The sequence below is a fragment of the Abramis brama genome (genome assembly GCF_963993115.1).
Source record: "Abramis brama genome assembly, chromosome: 20".
Lineage (NCBI taxonomy): Eukaryota > Metazoa > Chordata > Actinopteri > Cypriniformes > Leuciscidae > Abramis > Abramis brama.
Genome location: NC_139982.1, coordinates 14,611,938 through 14,628,409, shown reverse-complemented (window position 1 = coordinate 14,628,409; position 16,472 = coordinate 14,611,938). Strand labels below are relative to the sequence as shown.

General features: G+C 39.6%; 1 protein-coding gene across 6 annotated transcripts in view; it reads left to right on the top strand.

The window, feature by feature from the left end:
• Window positions 1–361: 361 nt before the first annotated feature.
• The window catches only part of abcc8 (ATP-binding cassette, sub-family C (CFTR/MRP), member 8), an 83,939-nt gene continuing 67,828 nt past the window's right edge, over window positions 362–16,472 (top strand). For 3 of the 6 annotated variants that reach the window (XM_084095058.1, XM_084095059.1, XM_084095057.1), the window contains exons 1-6: window positions 3,742–4,072; window positions 4,189–4,351; window positions 6,572–6,713; window positions 8,114–8,235; window positions 9,234–9,400; window positions 10,389–10,631. In XM_084095058.1, the coding sequence (XP_083951184.1) occupies window positions 3,947–4,072; window positions 4,189–4,351; window positions 6,572–6,713; window positions 8,114–8,235; window positions 9,234–9,400; window positions 10,389–10,631 (963 nt within the window). In that variant the 5' untranslated portion in view covers window positions 3,742–3,946. Of the gene's footprint in view, window positions 689–3,741; window positions 4,073–4,188; window positions 4,369–6,571; window positions 6,714–8,113; window positions 8,236–9,233; window positions 9,401–10,388; window positions 10,632–16,472 lie in introns of those variants that run through there. The other 3 variants (XM_084095061.1, XM_084095060.1, XM_084095062.1) reach the window with 2 other exon arrangements.

Here is a 16,472-nt window from a genome sequence, read left to right as displayed (position 1 = left end):
AAGAGGCGGAATGCTGTGCTGTGATGACGACATCCTCTGCTGACGTCCTGATTGGCTTGTTTTCATCTTCAGCACCTGTCGAATTTGCCATAATAGCTTACGCGTAGCGAAGGATCAGTGGATCACTTTCTTAGGAAGGCAGTAATTTTAGGTCATTTTTGTCTCAACCAAGAAACAAATTATTATTACAATTATTAGAAATTATAGGCCAATTATAATTGTATCCTCTTGGTTTATCATGAAATACCGCTGCACGCTGTAAAATCAGCTGCATGTCGGTTACAGTATTCTTCTATTGTGTGATTGATTGACCAGTCGCTTTGTTCTGTTGCATCATTGATTGTGATTGATTGTTTGCGTCGCGCGTGTGTACGTGACGAGTGACGACTGGATGGACTGGATTCATCGACCAACTTTCAAATCGATGTTTGGGAATGTGAAACTGTCAGATTCTGTAAGTGTAAAGGCTCTTTTCAGCACCTTGGCTAGTTCCTCTGGGGAAAAACTCGGACCATATGGCAAAGAAACGGACACATTTCAGATATTTTTTATTCTTGACATATTCCCGCGTGAGTTAGGCGCTTCTATTTGACGGTGAGGTTTCTGGACTGGATTGAAAATCATCATATGAGGTCGCAGTTTTGGGAACAACTGGATTTTCAGGATGATGATCACGCGCTACAGACCGGTATGCAAATTTCTTTTTTGATTAATAGGAAAAGTGGTTTTAATTAGAAATGTCAATGATAGTAGAGTTTTACCTACATGCTGAAAATTGCCTTTAAACACGAAGTGATGTATTGAATTGTGTAGCCTATATTGATACAGTTTTTCGACTATTTTCCAGTGAGGGAGTTGTTGAAAACCATGAGCTTTTCACCATGGTAGTCACGCAGCTATATTAAGGAAAGATGCTGTAACTTTTTATGAAACGTTTTCCACATATGAACCTGATTCGCTTTAGACTAAATTTTGACATCTTTACAATTTTAACACGTTTTTGCTTGTGACAGGATGCGATAGAATTCATTGTCCGTTAGTACACGGAAATGTTGTGCGCATGCGCAGTTGTTTTGGAATTGATCCTCTGTTTCAATGGGATGAAGCCCAAAAGATAATCATAAAAAAATCGATATACTACAACCAGTTCTCCACAGTAATCATTTATCTTGGTGTGTTTGTGTCAGAGCTCTATAAAGAGATATAGTGTTTTTATTTTTTTTTATTTTTTGTTTTTTTATTTGCAAATGCACAAGGATGTCTCATCTGTGAAGTCAGTTAATGTGATTGGCCTTAATCTTTGATTTTCATGGTCCAGTATCATTTGGAGTCAAAATAAACTGTTTATATGCATTCTGATTAGATCTATTTAATTAAATTAAATTTTTAATCAAAATCAGTATAAATTACATGCAGGTATACTGTACTGTACAACAAATAGCCTATCTCTCTGACCTAATAATATAATAATTAGCTATTTAAATTATAAATGAGAATGAAATTAGGGAAATTTGCCTAGTTTTCATGAAAGCGTCCTGAAAATAGGATACATTTTCTGCAACATGTTTTATTAATATACTTATGACCCCAACTATTTAACTGTATGCCTTTAAAATATGGAGTTAACTATAACCTTTTATTTATCTTTTATGTTATTTGTATTTGGGGTGGAGAAGAAGGAGAACATTTCTTGAACATGTCCAGTGTTATACAGTTACATAGACTCTCTATAACCTGATCATAGCTAAGAGCTTTTATCTAGATGATTATTAAAGGACACTTTAACTACAGTCCAAATAGAAATGAATGCATATTGAAAGAAATAAACCTTTAGGCCCACCTTTGATTTGACCTGCCATGTACTGCAGATTATAGGCTCATGCTACTCATTTAATCTTCAGAAAATGCTGCTTTTAAGGGAATTGCATTATGATTCAGTTGTGGTGCATTTTAACTGTTGCTCTGCTGCATCTGCTGGTCCGGCAGGAGAGTGAATTTGCATTTTGCCTTACTGAAATAACTTCTCTATAACACACCACACCTGTCTGTTCTTGACACCTTTGAGTAATAGGTCCACCACGTTATCTTCTCACCACTCTGTGTCATAAGGTTATCACACTATGGCAATAGGTGGTTGTTTTAGTTCTGGACTGTAATAAGGGTCACCGTTCATATAAACTTTAGATCTAATATCAGCATGGGTCAGGTAGCTTGTCTATACACAGAAAGGGGTAATTCTTCAAACTGCACCATTGAATTGACACAAATTTTGACATAGCCTTTTTTATTCGCTTTCACATTTAAAAAGCGTGTTTAAAAGCCCTGTTAGAGACCTTTTTGTGTTCCCGGTCAAAAATGACCTATATTATAATCGCCAAATATTGGATTCAATCTTTTTGCCAGCTTGTTTTCTTTCAATTAGGACAGTTTTTGTATTTCTTTTTGGAACTGATTGATCGTAGGCCTCATTGATCTGAACTCATGCACCTCAGATTTTGAGTGAAAAAAACATTATTTATGGATCATTTTGTCAATGTTCAACAAAATATGGATGACATTTGCACTGTTTATTATTACGCTAGTGTGCTTTAATGTTTAACCAGGAAGTTTGTTTTGAAATGCTTTTGTTTCAAAGCGGAACAAAGTCACACTTGTGGTGTTCCCGGTCAAAAATGACCGACCTAAAAAAAAATAGCTTATAAATCTCTCGTTTTATCATTACATTACATTACATTACATCACAACATTATCACCAAATATCGGATTCAGACTTTCTTTCAATTAGGACAGGTTTTGTATTTATTGTTGAAGCTGATTGATCGTAAGCCTCATTGATCTGAGCCTCATTGACCTGAGGTTAAAGTTTATCTCTGAAAAAGAAAGCATGCAATAAAATTGTGTGTGCATGTTTTAGTTGCTCGTGTGCATGTATCCACGCAAGCACAAGTATATTTGCAAGCACACATGTAAATATGTTTTTTTAATGTTTTTTTTTTCATTTTGTTTTGTTTTGCTTTTCCTTTTTTGCTTTCCTTTTGTTTGTATTTATTTAGTTTTGTTAGTTTTTTTATGTTTTTGTTCTCCTTTGTATTTGTTTTGTTCGTCTTTTCTGTGTTTTTTGTTTTTATTTGTGTTCTGTTTTCATTTTGTTTAATGTTTTTCCTTTCCCTTCATTTTGTTTTGTATTTATTTAGTTTTATTTGCTTTTCTGTTTTTGTTCTGTTTTGTATTTGGTTTGTTCGTCTTTTCTGTGTTTTTGTTTGTTTGTTTGTTTGTTTGTTTGTTTGTTTGTTTGTTTGTTTCCATTTTGTTTAGTGATTTATCGGCAGTTGTTGAGTTAAATAAAACCTACATTCAGATCTTAGATCATTACATTTCCTTTCCAAATATTGCAAATATTATGTAATATAAATATAATTTACTGTTCTTAAATTGTTATATATTGACATTTTATCAGCCACACTGCTTTCTAGATTTCAGCATCTGCCACAGAACAAACCATATCTGTTTGTCCTTGTTACAAGGCCTTTCGTCCTTCAACCGTCTCATAGGTTCGCTTTGGTTTTTGAATTTCCTGACAATCCGACCAAGCTGTGACTGTGAGTCAGTTCACCGCTCATAATGTTTGACGTCTCATAGCGTGAACCTCACTGTGACATGTGTGCCGGTTTTTCAATGCCGCCCGCTATGCAGTTCTCCCCCTCCCTCCCTTCCTCCCTCTCCCCTCCATCATGCTGTGTCTCTCGCTCCTTCTCTCTCTCCTCGTCATACTCTCATGCACACACTCCGCCATCCAGCTTTCCTCCCACAAGGTCAACTGTGAGCTTTTGATCACAGGAAGATCCGAACACACGCATGAGTCTGCGCACGCACTGAGATGCTTTTTTGTTTTTTAATGCCATTAAGCCGCGGCGGTGTTTAAAAGCATGCATGTGGGTGGAATCCGATGCAGGCGCCCCCCTGTCGAAATGAAGCTGTTTGGATGTGCTCATCCCATGCCGGACCGGAGCCGTTTTTGTGCTCTACCTGTGCAGTGATTCACTTCAGGATTTTCTCCACCTACAGCAAGGATGTAACGGCTCCTCTGTGGACCGATTATGCTCTGAGAGGATCTCTTTCAGCTTTTAACCCTCTTCTTTGTCCTCTTTCTCCACCTGCCTCTGTCTTTCTTCTGCCGGATCAACCCAGAGACCCGATACCACCATGTCCTTGGCATTCTGCGGCAACGACAACAACTCAGCCGCTTACAATGTGGATGCCGGTGTCCTCAACAACGGCTGCTTCCTGGACGCACTCACAGTGGTGCCGCACGTCTTCCTGCTCTTCATCACATTTCCTATCCTCTTCATCGGTGAGTGTCAGAGACAGGTGAGAACTAGTGCATGTTTGTGTCACAATACTGAAAGGCTGGAGTGACTAAATATACTTTAACTACATACTCTAACTTTAATATGGATGGATGAGATAGATAGATAGATAGATAGACAGACAGACAGACAGACAGACAGACAGACATGCAGGTTTATATACAGTCAAACCAAAATTTATTCAGACAGAACTCAGTTTTGACCATCCTTCTGTTAGACTGTCTCACAGATGAATTAGGTTGAATATTTGTCAGCTGTTAAATTTAAGTACACAATTAGATAATACCAATTTAGGTCAACCGATTACCATGCAATGCTTAATTTTGTTCAGTCTGTGGTCTAAAAAGGTTGCATTAGCAATTAAAGAAAAAACACTTAAGCAAAACATGGTATTCATTTCACTGGTATTCCACTATATGACGAAATTTTGGGTATAATTTGTCACGGTTTACTTTATTTTGCTATCCTCACTTACATAAATGAACTATAGTGTCTTGCACCCACTAGTAAAAAATAATATATCTGGTGTCTGAATAATTTTTGTTTTGACTGTATATCAGAGAAACAGACAGGAAATGATTAATGAGCTCTTTGAAAATCATTTCTGAACATTGGGCTCACTCATTATGAGATAAACACTGCATAATTGATTTGCACTCAAGTAGTCATTCGCCAGAAAATCTGATTTGGCGAACCACATTGGGAGACCTGGATAGAGTTTGGCATCCTGGTGTGGGAAATAATTTTAGATAATCAAATGTGACCTTAGGGGTGGAATGTAGAGCCGAAGAGAGTCAGAGAGTCGAGTTACATGAAGGTCGCTGTTCGTTTTGCCATACCAGAAGAGTCAACATTCAACAATCCCACTAATGTTAAAATGAGCTAACCTGACACCTACTCTCATACTTTGTATTATTAATTTTCCGAATGATTCTGAATCAATTCTGATTTTTGATAAGCTTTATTTTACGTCCTGCCCCCTTGTGCCAAGTTTCCGGTGTTCTCAGAAGCGGTAGTCTTCATAGATGGGTAAACTTCAATAGCGGTGAACGGGAGATGACAGCAAACATATTTGTTTGTGTTCCCATTTGCTCTAATAGAAAAATAAAAAAAATCCATGATAGCGTTTCCACAACTTTCCAAAAGAGGGAAATATATCATAGTTTCCGTCACTCCCTCAGCCGTTTTATAGAAACAAGCAGCAGCATTAATTTGGTTTGGTCATTTACTGTCAAGGTAATATAGCACAATGTATAGTGTTATAAACGTGTATGTTTTGTGTAAATTTGAATAACTGTGGAAACGTGTCATCAGTCGGTGAAAAGGGTTCATTGGTAAAACAAGTAGCCCCGCCTCCATTCACTCCAAGAGCTGATTGGCTAACACTTTTGTGCTTCAAAAATGAACCATAGTTTTACTACTAAAAAAACAAAACATAGTTTAACCATGGTATTTGTGGTATTTGTAGTAAAACTGCGGTTATACAAATAGTTATCAATCCGCCAAAAAAAACATGATTACTACACTTTTACTACAATAAAACCATGGTTAGTTATTTCACCTCTATTGATTGATTTTCACAACTTTAATCCTACTGATGGCTGCAATGTTGCAAAAGAAATAGTGACCAATGTGTTTCCATTGTCCGATTCCAAAAGAAATCTCTAATGGTTTGTTTCTTTTTAGTGAATCAAAAACTCTTATGAATCAGTTGGAACAGTCTGTTTAAATACTTTTTGAAATAATTAAATGTACCTATTTCTGATTTGTTATCTGTTCTGTTGGAATTTCAACCGAATAAATACAATATAAGTTACCAAAGCAATTGTTAATGGAATTGTTAGTGAATCAGAATCATTAAATTCCATACAATTTTATGCATGATATTTCAAAAAAATTCAGCTTCCCCATATCCCTAATGTCCAGTTCTTCTGGATATCTAGGGTAAAATCTGTCCCAGTTATATTGCAACAAATCAGACAGATTGTTTGTGTCATGGAACAAGTTTTCCCGTTGCCACACGGTATATTTGCCCCATATAAAAAGTTTGCATAAAAGCACCGGCCAAATACGAATGTGATGTTCTTTAGTTGAGATGATGATATACGGACAAACGATTTATTCCTCGAGGATAGTTTACATCACTTCCTGACATGGAGAAATATATTGCTGTAAGTCACAGATTTGTAATCATTGAATTGTAGGTTGGGGGAGTCAGAGCTCCAAGGTGCACATCCATCACAGCACTTGGCTACACTTCCCCGGACACAACCTCCGCTGGATCCTCACCTTCATCCTGCTCTTCGTCGTCGTGTGTGAAATAGCAGAGGGCATCGTGTCCGACGGGTGAGATAAAAGCTCATTAAGCCTGTTGAGGAACATGCCCTGGACATGTTCCTCAAATGACAGATTTTTATGACAATTAAGTCTACGTCTACATTAATCCAGATACATTTGAAAACGGCATTTTCGTTTCAGTCCACACTAGTGTTTTCAAGCGTTTTCCAAAAATGTCTCATTTACACTGAAACGTCGGAAAATCTAAATTCACATTACTGCGCATGTGTAAAACCTCACGAAAGCTCACTGAGATGATACAGACGGAACAGACATCGGAAAGTTCTCATGCTATTGTTCTAGCAGGATCGTTTTATTTAGCAGAAATATCTTCTCACTGATGCGTCCAGGTCACACTCACTCACCATTACATGTTTGGTCTAAAACACAACTGCTCTCATGTTTTGCCGCAGGACAACAATTGTGAGTCAATTTTCTGTCATCTTTGCAGGACTGTGATATATAGAGTGTACAAAGTAACATATATTTAGCAGCAGTGTGAAAGTAAATAGAACATAAGCACAATAGCAGAATAAACATGCATATCTATCGGTTCAATATGCATCACATGACTGAACATGTGTCAACGTTTTCTATTTTAATATATATTAAACCTAATTTATTCCTGTGATGCAAAGCTGAATTTTCAGCATCATTACTCCAGTCTTTAGTGTCTCACGATCCTTCAGAAATCATTCTAATATGCTGATTTGCTGCACAAAAAATATGAAGAAAATATGAAGATATGAAGTGCCATCTAAAAAAATTTTCTTCTAAAATTAGTATTTTTATCAAGCTCGTATATTTAAGTACAGTAATTTCAATAGCCATTAAAGTGAAAAAAGTGAACATAAACATACAAGCTTGATAAAAATGATCATTCTAGAAGGAAATTTCAGATGGCACTTAGAGGCTTTTGCATCTGAAGTCTTCATATGTACTATTATTATCAGTGTTTTAAAACCGTTGTGCTGCTTAAAACCATTACACCTCTTTTCAGGACTCTTTGAATAGAAAGTTCAAAAGAACTGCACATATTTGAAATAGAATGTAACATTATTAATGTCTTGCTGTCACTTTTGATCAATCTAATGTGTCCTTGCTGAATAAAAGTATTGATTTCTTTAAAAACAAAAATGGCATTATGTATAAAGGAAAATCTGGAGAATAAAGGATAAACCAAATCAATTTGACTGTAATGAAAACGTCACACTCCAAAAGATGTGTAAAATATTATTGTTTAATGCAAAAATTTCTATAAATACAGTATGTATATAATTTATTTTTTCGTGTAATGTTACATGGACATGACATTAACCTATTCGTACATCAGTCTGTGTCATATAGCCTATTTTTTCATGGAATTGGAAATGTTGATCTATATCTAATACGGTCTCTCTCTTTCTCAGGTTTAATCAGTCGGTCCACCTGCATCTCTATATGCCATCATGTTTGGCCTTCATGGCCGCCATCACGTCAATCATTTACTACCACAACATCGAGACATCCAACTTCCCCAAACTACTGATCAGTATGTGTCAACTTTATAGTGTGTTTTGCTTTTTAAGGATTGACTTTTCTTTTTATTTGGATGTGGCATGTACATTTAAGAAGTATGTGTACTTTGGAATATGTTTTGAATTGCAACAGCTCCTTTCACACAGATCCCATGTACAGACTTGGTGGGTCCAATGCTATTTTCCGACAAAAATGTAATTTCCAGAATAAAATGGTTTGTCACAATGACTTCAAATCATCTGAACGTCAAGAGATTGAAGTTTCAGCCCTACAATCACATTCCTCGACTGTAATATTTTTGAGAATGGCAGGACCTCTTAAAAGACTCTAACCTTATCTAACATCTGGAGTGTGAAGCCGTTTTAAAGTTCCCCCTATTATGCTTTTTTCGGATATTACCTTTCATGTAGTGTGTACAGCAATACAGCTTTTGGTAAAGGTCTGCAAAGTTTCAAAGATCAAAGGGCAGATACATGGAATTTTTGTCTCCCAAAAGAAAGAACCGATTCGTACTTCCTTCACAAACTTACATTGGTTTGTAACAAATGTGCATAATGCCGGCCTATGGTCTTCATTGGCTGCCAGCAAACTACTCTACATTGACCCTCAAACACTGTAGTCATAGCTGAGCCCTGAAGAGTTTGGTTCGTGTTGTCGACATGTCAAGGAGACGCTGTTTTCTGCGTCTCCTTGACATATATACTTTGTTTCACTTCCAAAGAGCTCAAATTAACACGGTAAACCGATCACAACAGACTGGACCATCTGACCAATCAGAGCAGAGGAAGCTCTCAAAAAGGCGGGGTTTAGAGAGACACAATCCTTTATCAAACAGTTTCAGACACTGTGAGAAAAGAGGTGATGCTGCACTGTATATTATGGATGCATATAAACTTATTGTAGGAGATCTCCAAAACAAAATTAGGAACCGTTAAAATAGCATAAATTATTATAATAAAATTATAATAATAATAATTAATAATTTGTTTTTGCTTTATTTTTCTTTCACAGCTTTGCTCATTTACTGGGTTCTGGCATTTGTCTCAAAAACGATCAAGTTTGCCAAGTACACGGAGCATGGGATCGGCCTGAGACAGCTGCGGTTCGGGATCACTGGGTTACTGAGCCTGCTGTACGGTCTGCTGTTGGCCGTGGAGATCAATGTCATCATGACCAGGGTAATGATTGTGTGTCTGTGATTTGTATTCTTAGTCGTTGATTCTCCATTCTTATTCTTCAGCCTCTGGCTTTCGATTTCTTGCAATATACTCTTATTGCAGTCTCGGATAATATAAAAAGTCTGCTATGTCAGCCTTTTGTCAGCCTGCTTTTGGGTAGCTCTGAATGCAATCCGATCTTTAATCTGGGTTTTAAATGGTAAATGGTAAGCTTTACTTATTTCTGTGGAACACAAAAGGTGATATTTGGTAGAATATTCAAGCTGCATAAATGTTGGCTGCTTTATTATAAATTATAGGCTTAAATATTTCTTATTTACGACAGATGAAAATGCATCTCATAATATAGGCAGTATGAGCGCAGAGAGTGTTATGTGTTATGATTTTATGAAATGACATAATATGGATAACATATTTTTCCATGAGGATGTTTTTTGTGAAATATCTTTAGATTTATCACATTGTTTGCAAAGCAAATGTTGCTTTATGCTTCCATTGATTCTTCCATTTGTCCTGTTGTCGCCAGACGCAAGCGTGTGAAGGATGTCAGAAAGTGAATGGGCATCTGCATACTGATTCCAGTGTAGACAGCTGTGATTTATAATGGGTTCTGTTTGCTTTTGACGCGACATGAAGTTAGTGTCTGGTGTAGCTATGGTACGATGATGTAAAACTATTTGTTGATGTCTTGCTCTGGAGGCAGGCATATGTAAATGTATCCCACAATATCCAAATGAGCCATTTTTGGAGTTTGATTAAATAACTGCTTTGTTAAATAATGAGGGTGTTTTAAGCTATGAAACTTGCAGGATGTATTCATGGTACAAAGGCATTTTATATGTAAAAAGATCAAGGCAAATTTGATTTGATTTCCCGTGTCATGACCCCTTTCATTTCTGTTCTTTAATGTTGAGATTGGAAACATTGCTTTTGAACTGGCATTTTCTTTTGTGTACAATTTTGACAGTTTTCTCACGTTTTTCTACAGCGTTATATGTGTTTCGCATACGCCCCTGAAGTGAAGCCCCCGGAGGATTTACAGGACCTGGGGGTTCGATTCCTGCAGCCGTTTGTAAACCTGCTGTCCAAAAGCACATACTGGTGGATGAACACCTTCATCACTTCAGCACACAGACGCCCCATCGACCTGAAGGTCATTGGCAAGCTTCCAATCGCTATGAGAGCTCTAACAAACTACCTGAGGCTCCGCGAGGCCTTTGAAACCCAGAAGGTACATTTTATGAATCTGTCATATGTTTATTTTATTTTAAATCTTATTTTCAGGCAAAATGTCTGTCTTTTTTGTCACAATACAAGGATAGGAGACTCTTGGACCAACAAAAGTTTATGGTTCTTACACATTTTGTTCATCATAAAATCGCCAGAAGTAAAAAAAAATTAAATAAAAAAAGCTAGACGTAGAAAAAAGAAAAAAAACGAACTACGCCATGGTCACATGACTTCAGTGTCACAGTCATTAAGCTTCCGACAACTCTTTCGTTCTGTATAACATTTTCCCTTAAGTTTGAGTTATAATAGTTTGCAAAAGCACGATTATAAAGACAACAAGGCTGTGAAAGTGAACTAGTGAGTAGAGAGTTTCCCTGTTCCCTGTGATGTTTTTTAATGTCCCAGACATTCTCTGTAGTCCCATCCCAGCTGATGAAAATATGTTCTTTGCTAACATTATGAAAATCTTGGTTATGTGAACATTAAGGGAACATTCCATTTTATTATTTTGCAAACATTATGGGAAAATAATGTTTTAATCTCTCCAGTCCTGTTTTTGCATGGTAGACCTGGTTGGTTTAATTTTTGGTCTGGAATTTTTTTTATGTAAATTTTTCTGCTTTAGTCAACAAACATGCTCCTCTCAAAAGGCACAGGGTAAAGGGTCGGAATAATGCATGGTTTTCTCATCCTTTACCAAATATGCTTTATGAGCGCAACCTGGCATGGGCAAAAGCTTTTCACCAATTACAATCTTTGAGGTGTGCAAAGCCCTTAGATCTTTAGATGTTTCAAAATTGGCAGGTCCTGAAAATTGGAACCTTACTTTTTAAAGCTAGCAGCTGATTTTATTGCCCCACCTCTGGCTCATATTTTTAACCTTTTTCTTAAATGAAATTTCACTTATAAGGAAATCAGCTTTTGTTCTTCCCCTGTTTAAAGGTGGAGATCCCACACACCCAAATAATTACCGGCCAATTTCCAAGCTGTCAGTCTTGGCCAAAGTCCTGGAAACATTTGTCAACAAGCAATTAAAGGACTTTCTGTCTGTTAATAATACCCTGTCTGATTTTCAATCTGGTTTTAGAAAACAACATAGCACAACTACGGCAGCCTTAAAAGTACTAAATGATTTTATTGAATCTGTTGATAACATGAAACACTGTGCAGCCTTATTCATCGATCTATCAAAAGCATTTGATACTGTTGATCATACCTTACTTATACAACGACTTGTCAGTATTGGATTATCTAAACATACTATTGGTTGGTTTAATAACTATCTCTCAAACAGAACTCAATTTGTACAGGCAGAATGTTTTATCTCTGGTTCACTCAATGTAACTAAAGGTGTGCCACAGGGGTCAGTCCTAGGACCACTCCTATTTACTCTATATATTAATAATATTGATCAAAATGTTCATAATGTAAATTTTCATTATTACACTGATGATACAGTTATATATAGTTCCCTTTCGAAGGGAACCTCGACAATACGTCATCGACGTTATGGGGAATCGCCTCAGCATGACCAATGACTGAAGTACCTGTGGAAACCCGCCAATCGCATTGGCCCGTGTCAGCCGTGACGTGACGCTCTGGGGTGCCCAGGAAGTATAAATAGAGCGCCCAGAGAACATGTCATCCTCTTTTCGTCTTCAGGGACTGATTTACTGAGTGCTGTAAGTTGGTATGGAGAAATGTGCGAAGAAAACATTTAGGAAGTTTGTTTACCCGTGCGAGAGGTGTCTCGCACCTGGTGATTCACACGACCTGTGTGTTTGGTGTCTGGGTGAAGAGCACGCGCGCTCTGCTCTCGAGGGGGCGGAGTGCGTTCACTGCGAGCGTCTTCCCTTGAGGGCGCTTCGTTCCCGATCCACGGGGCAAAGAAGACTGTCCCTCTCCCCTCGAGAAGAGGGACAGTCTTCTTTGCCCCGCGGATCGGGTCCCTCTCGCGCCGAGGCCAAGAGAAGACTCAGATCGTGGGGATCACAAAGAGACCTCGCTGACGAGTTTGAGAGAGGGGTGAATCTCTCTCAATCGTCAGCGCGGGACCAGGACGAGCTGCTGGCCGATGATGATGCATCTTCGGCATCTTCTAGGCCAGCAGGCAGTGCTCTTCTGGCGTCAAGCCAGGGCGAGCAGGAGGAGCGAGAGGCGGGCGAGGATGCTGAGATGCTTGAGCCTGCCCAGCCCTCCTGCCCCATGTATGAGGAATTGATGGAGGTGATGGAGCGTGCCACTGCCAGGCTCGAGTTGCCCTGGCACCGCGTAAGAGAGGAAGCTGCTCGTGGGAGGCTCGACGAGCGCTTCCTCTCTGGCCACACCCCATCGATTCCTGGGAGCCTTCCATTCCTTCCCGACCTCCATTCTCAGGTCGTGAAGGCATGGAAGAAACCATACTCCTCGCGCATTCATCGCTTCCAGCGTTTGAGTTATGCAAACGTGGAGGCGATGCAGGAGCATGGTTACGCGTCGATGCCTCCCATTGAAGATTCCTTCACCAACTATTTGGCGGGGGAGGGGGCATCGATGCTGAGGACTCCCACCCTGCCATCCAAACCCCTTCAGACCACATCTCGGTTGAATGGCAGGGCGTACGCGGCGGCAGGTCAGGCTTGTGGTGCACTGCACACGATGGCTGTGTTGCAGGCGTACCAGGCTGACCTGCTGAAGGACCTGGACCAGGGTCAGGGCTTATCCCCTGATGCGGTGGCTGAGCTGCGCCGCACCACAGACCTGGCTCTCCGGGGCACTAAGCAGACAGCGGCGGCCATCGGTCGTTCGATGGCTGCCATGGTGGTCACGGAGAGGCACCTGTGGGTGAACCTGGCTGGCATTGGGGAGAAAGAGAGGACTTTTCTCCTCGATGCCCCGGTTTCGCCCTCTGAACTTTTTGGAACCTCCGTCGAGGCGGTGGTCGGAAAGTTTAGAGAGGCGAAGGCGCGCTCGGCAGCATACAGGTCCTGTATACCGCTCCGGTCAAGGTCCGCACCCAGACGCCCCTGGGGTCCTGGTCCGCCTCGCTTCGAGGAGCGTAGGCAGGACCAGCGGGACTCGGTCGCCGCTCGTGCCCCTCCTCTTGTACGGAGCAAGGCCATGAGACGGCGCGAGTCCAGGAGGAGAAGGCGGGGGGTAAGGAGAGAGGACTTCCAGACTAGGCGTGAGGAGGATCACCCTGGAAGGAGCAGATAGGCTTTTTTCCTCCTCTTTTAAGCCCGCCTTCCCTCTTTCCCCATTTTAAAGTAACATCAGGCCCAGCGGACCTATGATGATGGGGAAAGATTAATCTGACGGTCTGCATCGGGCTTGGTGTATAGCTGAACAGAGTAGATATGTTTCTTTATCTAATAAGCTAGCTTGTAAACAGTATATGTAGTAGTTTTCCTCTCAATATAGGAGTCGCTTCCATATACTTATACTTATTGTGTGTTTCAGGCTTCCTCTACTCTTAGAGTCATCCTGCAGAGGCCTTTTATGCAATAGCAAGGTAGTTTTGTGTCGGTATATGTAGTAGGCTTCCTCTCCATTTGAGGGTCGTATTGTTGAGGCCTCCATATACCTATAGAGCCTAGGCGGACTAGTTATTGTCGGCATATGTGTTAGGCTTCCCCTCCATATGAGGGTCGTACTGCTGAGGCCTCCATATACTTATTGCATGTCTCAGACTTCCTCTACTTTAGAGTCATCCTGCTGAGGCCTTCATGCAAATAGCAAGCTAGTTTTTCTGTTAGTATATGTAGTAGGCTTCCTCTCCATATGAGGGTCGTATTGCTGAGGCCTCCATATATACTTTTTGTATTGCTGATATGTGTGCTAGGCTTCCTCTCTATATGAGAGTCGTACTGCTGAGGCCTCCATATTCATATTGCATGTTTCAGGCTTCCTCTACTTTCAGAGTCATCCTGCAGAAGCCTTCATGCAAATAGCGGGCTAGTTTCGTGGCAGTATATGTAGTAGGCTTCCTCTCCATATAAGGGTTGTATTGTTGAGGCCTCCATGTACTTATAGAGCCTAGGCGGGCTAGTTTTTGCTGGTTTATATGTTAGGCTTCCTCTCCATATGAGAGTCGTACTGCTGAGGCCTCCATATACATATTGCAGGTTTCAGGCTCTCTCTGTTTTTTAGTCATCCTGCTGAGACCTTCATGCAAATAGCTAGCTTTTGTCTGTATATGTAGTAGGCTTCCTCTCCATATAAGGGTTGTATTGTTGAGGCCTCCATATTTTTTATTGAGCGGGATAGTTATTGCTGATATATGTGTTAGGCTTCCTCTCCATAGGAGGGTCGTACTGCTGAGGCCTCCATATATATATTGCATGTTTCAGGCTTCCTCTACTTTTAGAGTCATTCTGCTGAGGCCTTCATGCAAATAGCAAGCTAGTTTGGTGTCAAGCATATGTTGTAGGCTTCCTCTCCCTAGAGAGTCGTACTGCTGAGGCCTCCATATACTTATTGTATTGCTGATATATGTGCTAGGCTTCCTCGCCATATGAGGGTCGTACTGCTGAGGCCTCCATATATATATTGCATGTTTCAGGCTTCCTCTACTTTTAGAGTCATTCTGCTGAGGCCTTCATGCAAATAGCAAGCTAGTTTGGTGTCAAGTATTTGTTGTAGGCTTCCTCTCCATATGAGAGTCGTACTGCTGAGGCCTCCATATACTTATTGTATTGCTGATATATGTGCTAGGCTTCTGCTCTTTATGAGAGTTATACCGCTGAGGCCTCCATATACATGTTGCATGTTCAGGCTTCCTGAAAAAGGCTTGTTGCAGCCACTTTTATGTCTGTACTGGACTATGATGATGTTATATATATGCATGCATTGTCACAGTGTTTACATGCTTTAGACACTGTTTATCATGGTGCACTGAAGTTCATAACAAATCTTAAAACCCTCACTCATCATTGTGTGTTGTATACTCTGATTGGATGGTCTGCTTTGTCCATCCGAAGACAAAAACACTGGCATGTTTTTATTTATAAATCTATCCTGGGTCTACTTCCTTCATATCTTTATACATACATCTGTAAAAAGTATGTTTGTAGCTATAGCTTACGGTCCCAGGAATTATTCTTACTGTCTGTTCCAGTGGTACGTACTGAATTGGGGAAAATGGCATTTAAATTTGCTGCTCCCTCTGCCTGGAATAATTTGCAAAGTACGTTGAAACTTAGGGAGCTGGTTTCATTGGACATTTTCAAAGTAGTTTTAAATGATTTGGAGAATGAAGCATCGGGCTGTAGATGTTTTAACTAGTTATGTATTGATAGTGAAATTTGATTGGATTGTATTGATGGATGTTATCTGTTAAACTCAAATGAGCTGTTTCTGTCAGTCTTGGCCAGGACGCTCTTGTAAAAGAGATTCTTAATCTCATTGTGCTTCCTTTCCTGGTAAAATAAAGGTTATAATATAATAAAATGTTCTCTGAAAGGTGTAAAACAATAGTAACATTTAAAAACTGTTAGACGAACGTTCCATGAACTGTATAGATAATGTTTTTGTGCTAACGTTTTGGGATTGTTAAAGACCAGATAACTTTGAAAAAACTTGAACAAATATGAAGAATCACATGCTGTGCGTAGTGTGTATATATACTGGAGAAATAATGCTGAAGTACTACAGTATTTCATAAATAGTCATACTTCCTCATACTTCCTGGTCATACTCCCTCCAGACTCATAAATGAATGATTAAATTATTTCTCTCTCTCCCACACACACACACACACACACACACACACACATTCGGTAGTCTATTCTCTGTGGATTTGGGGATTGCTGCTCTCTCTTTGATGATGATGAGTATAAGGTGAAAAGTCATGTACTTCACAAAC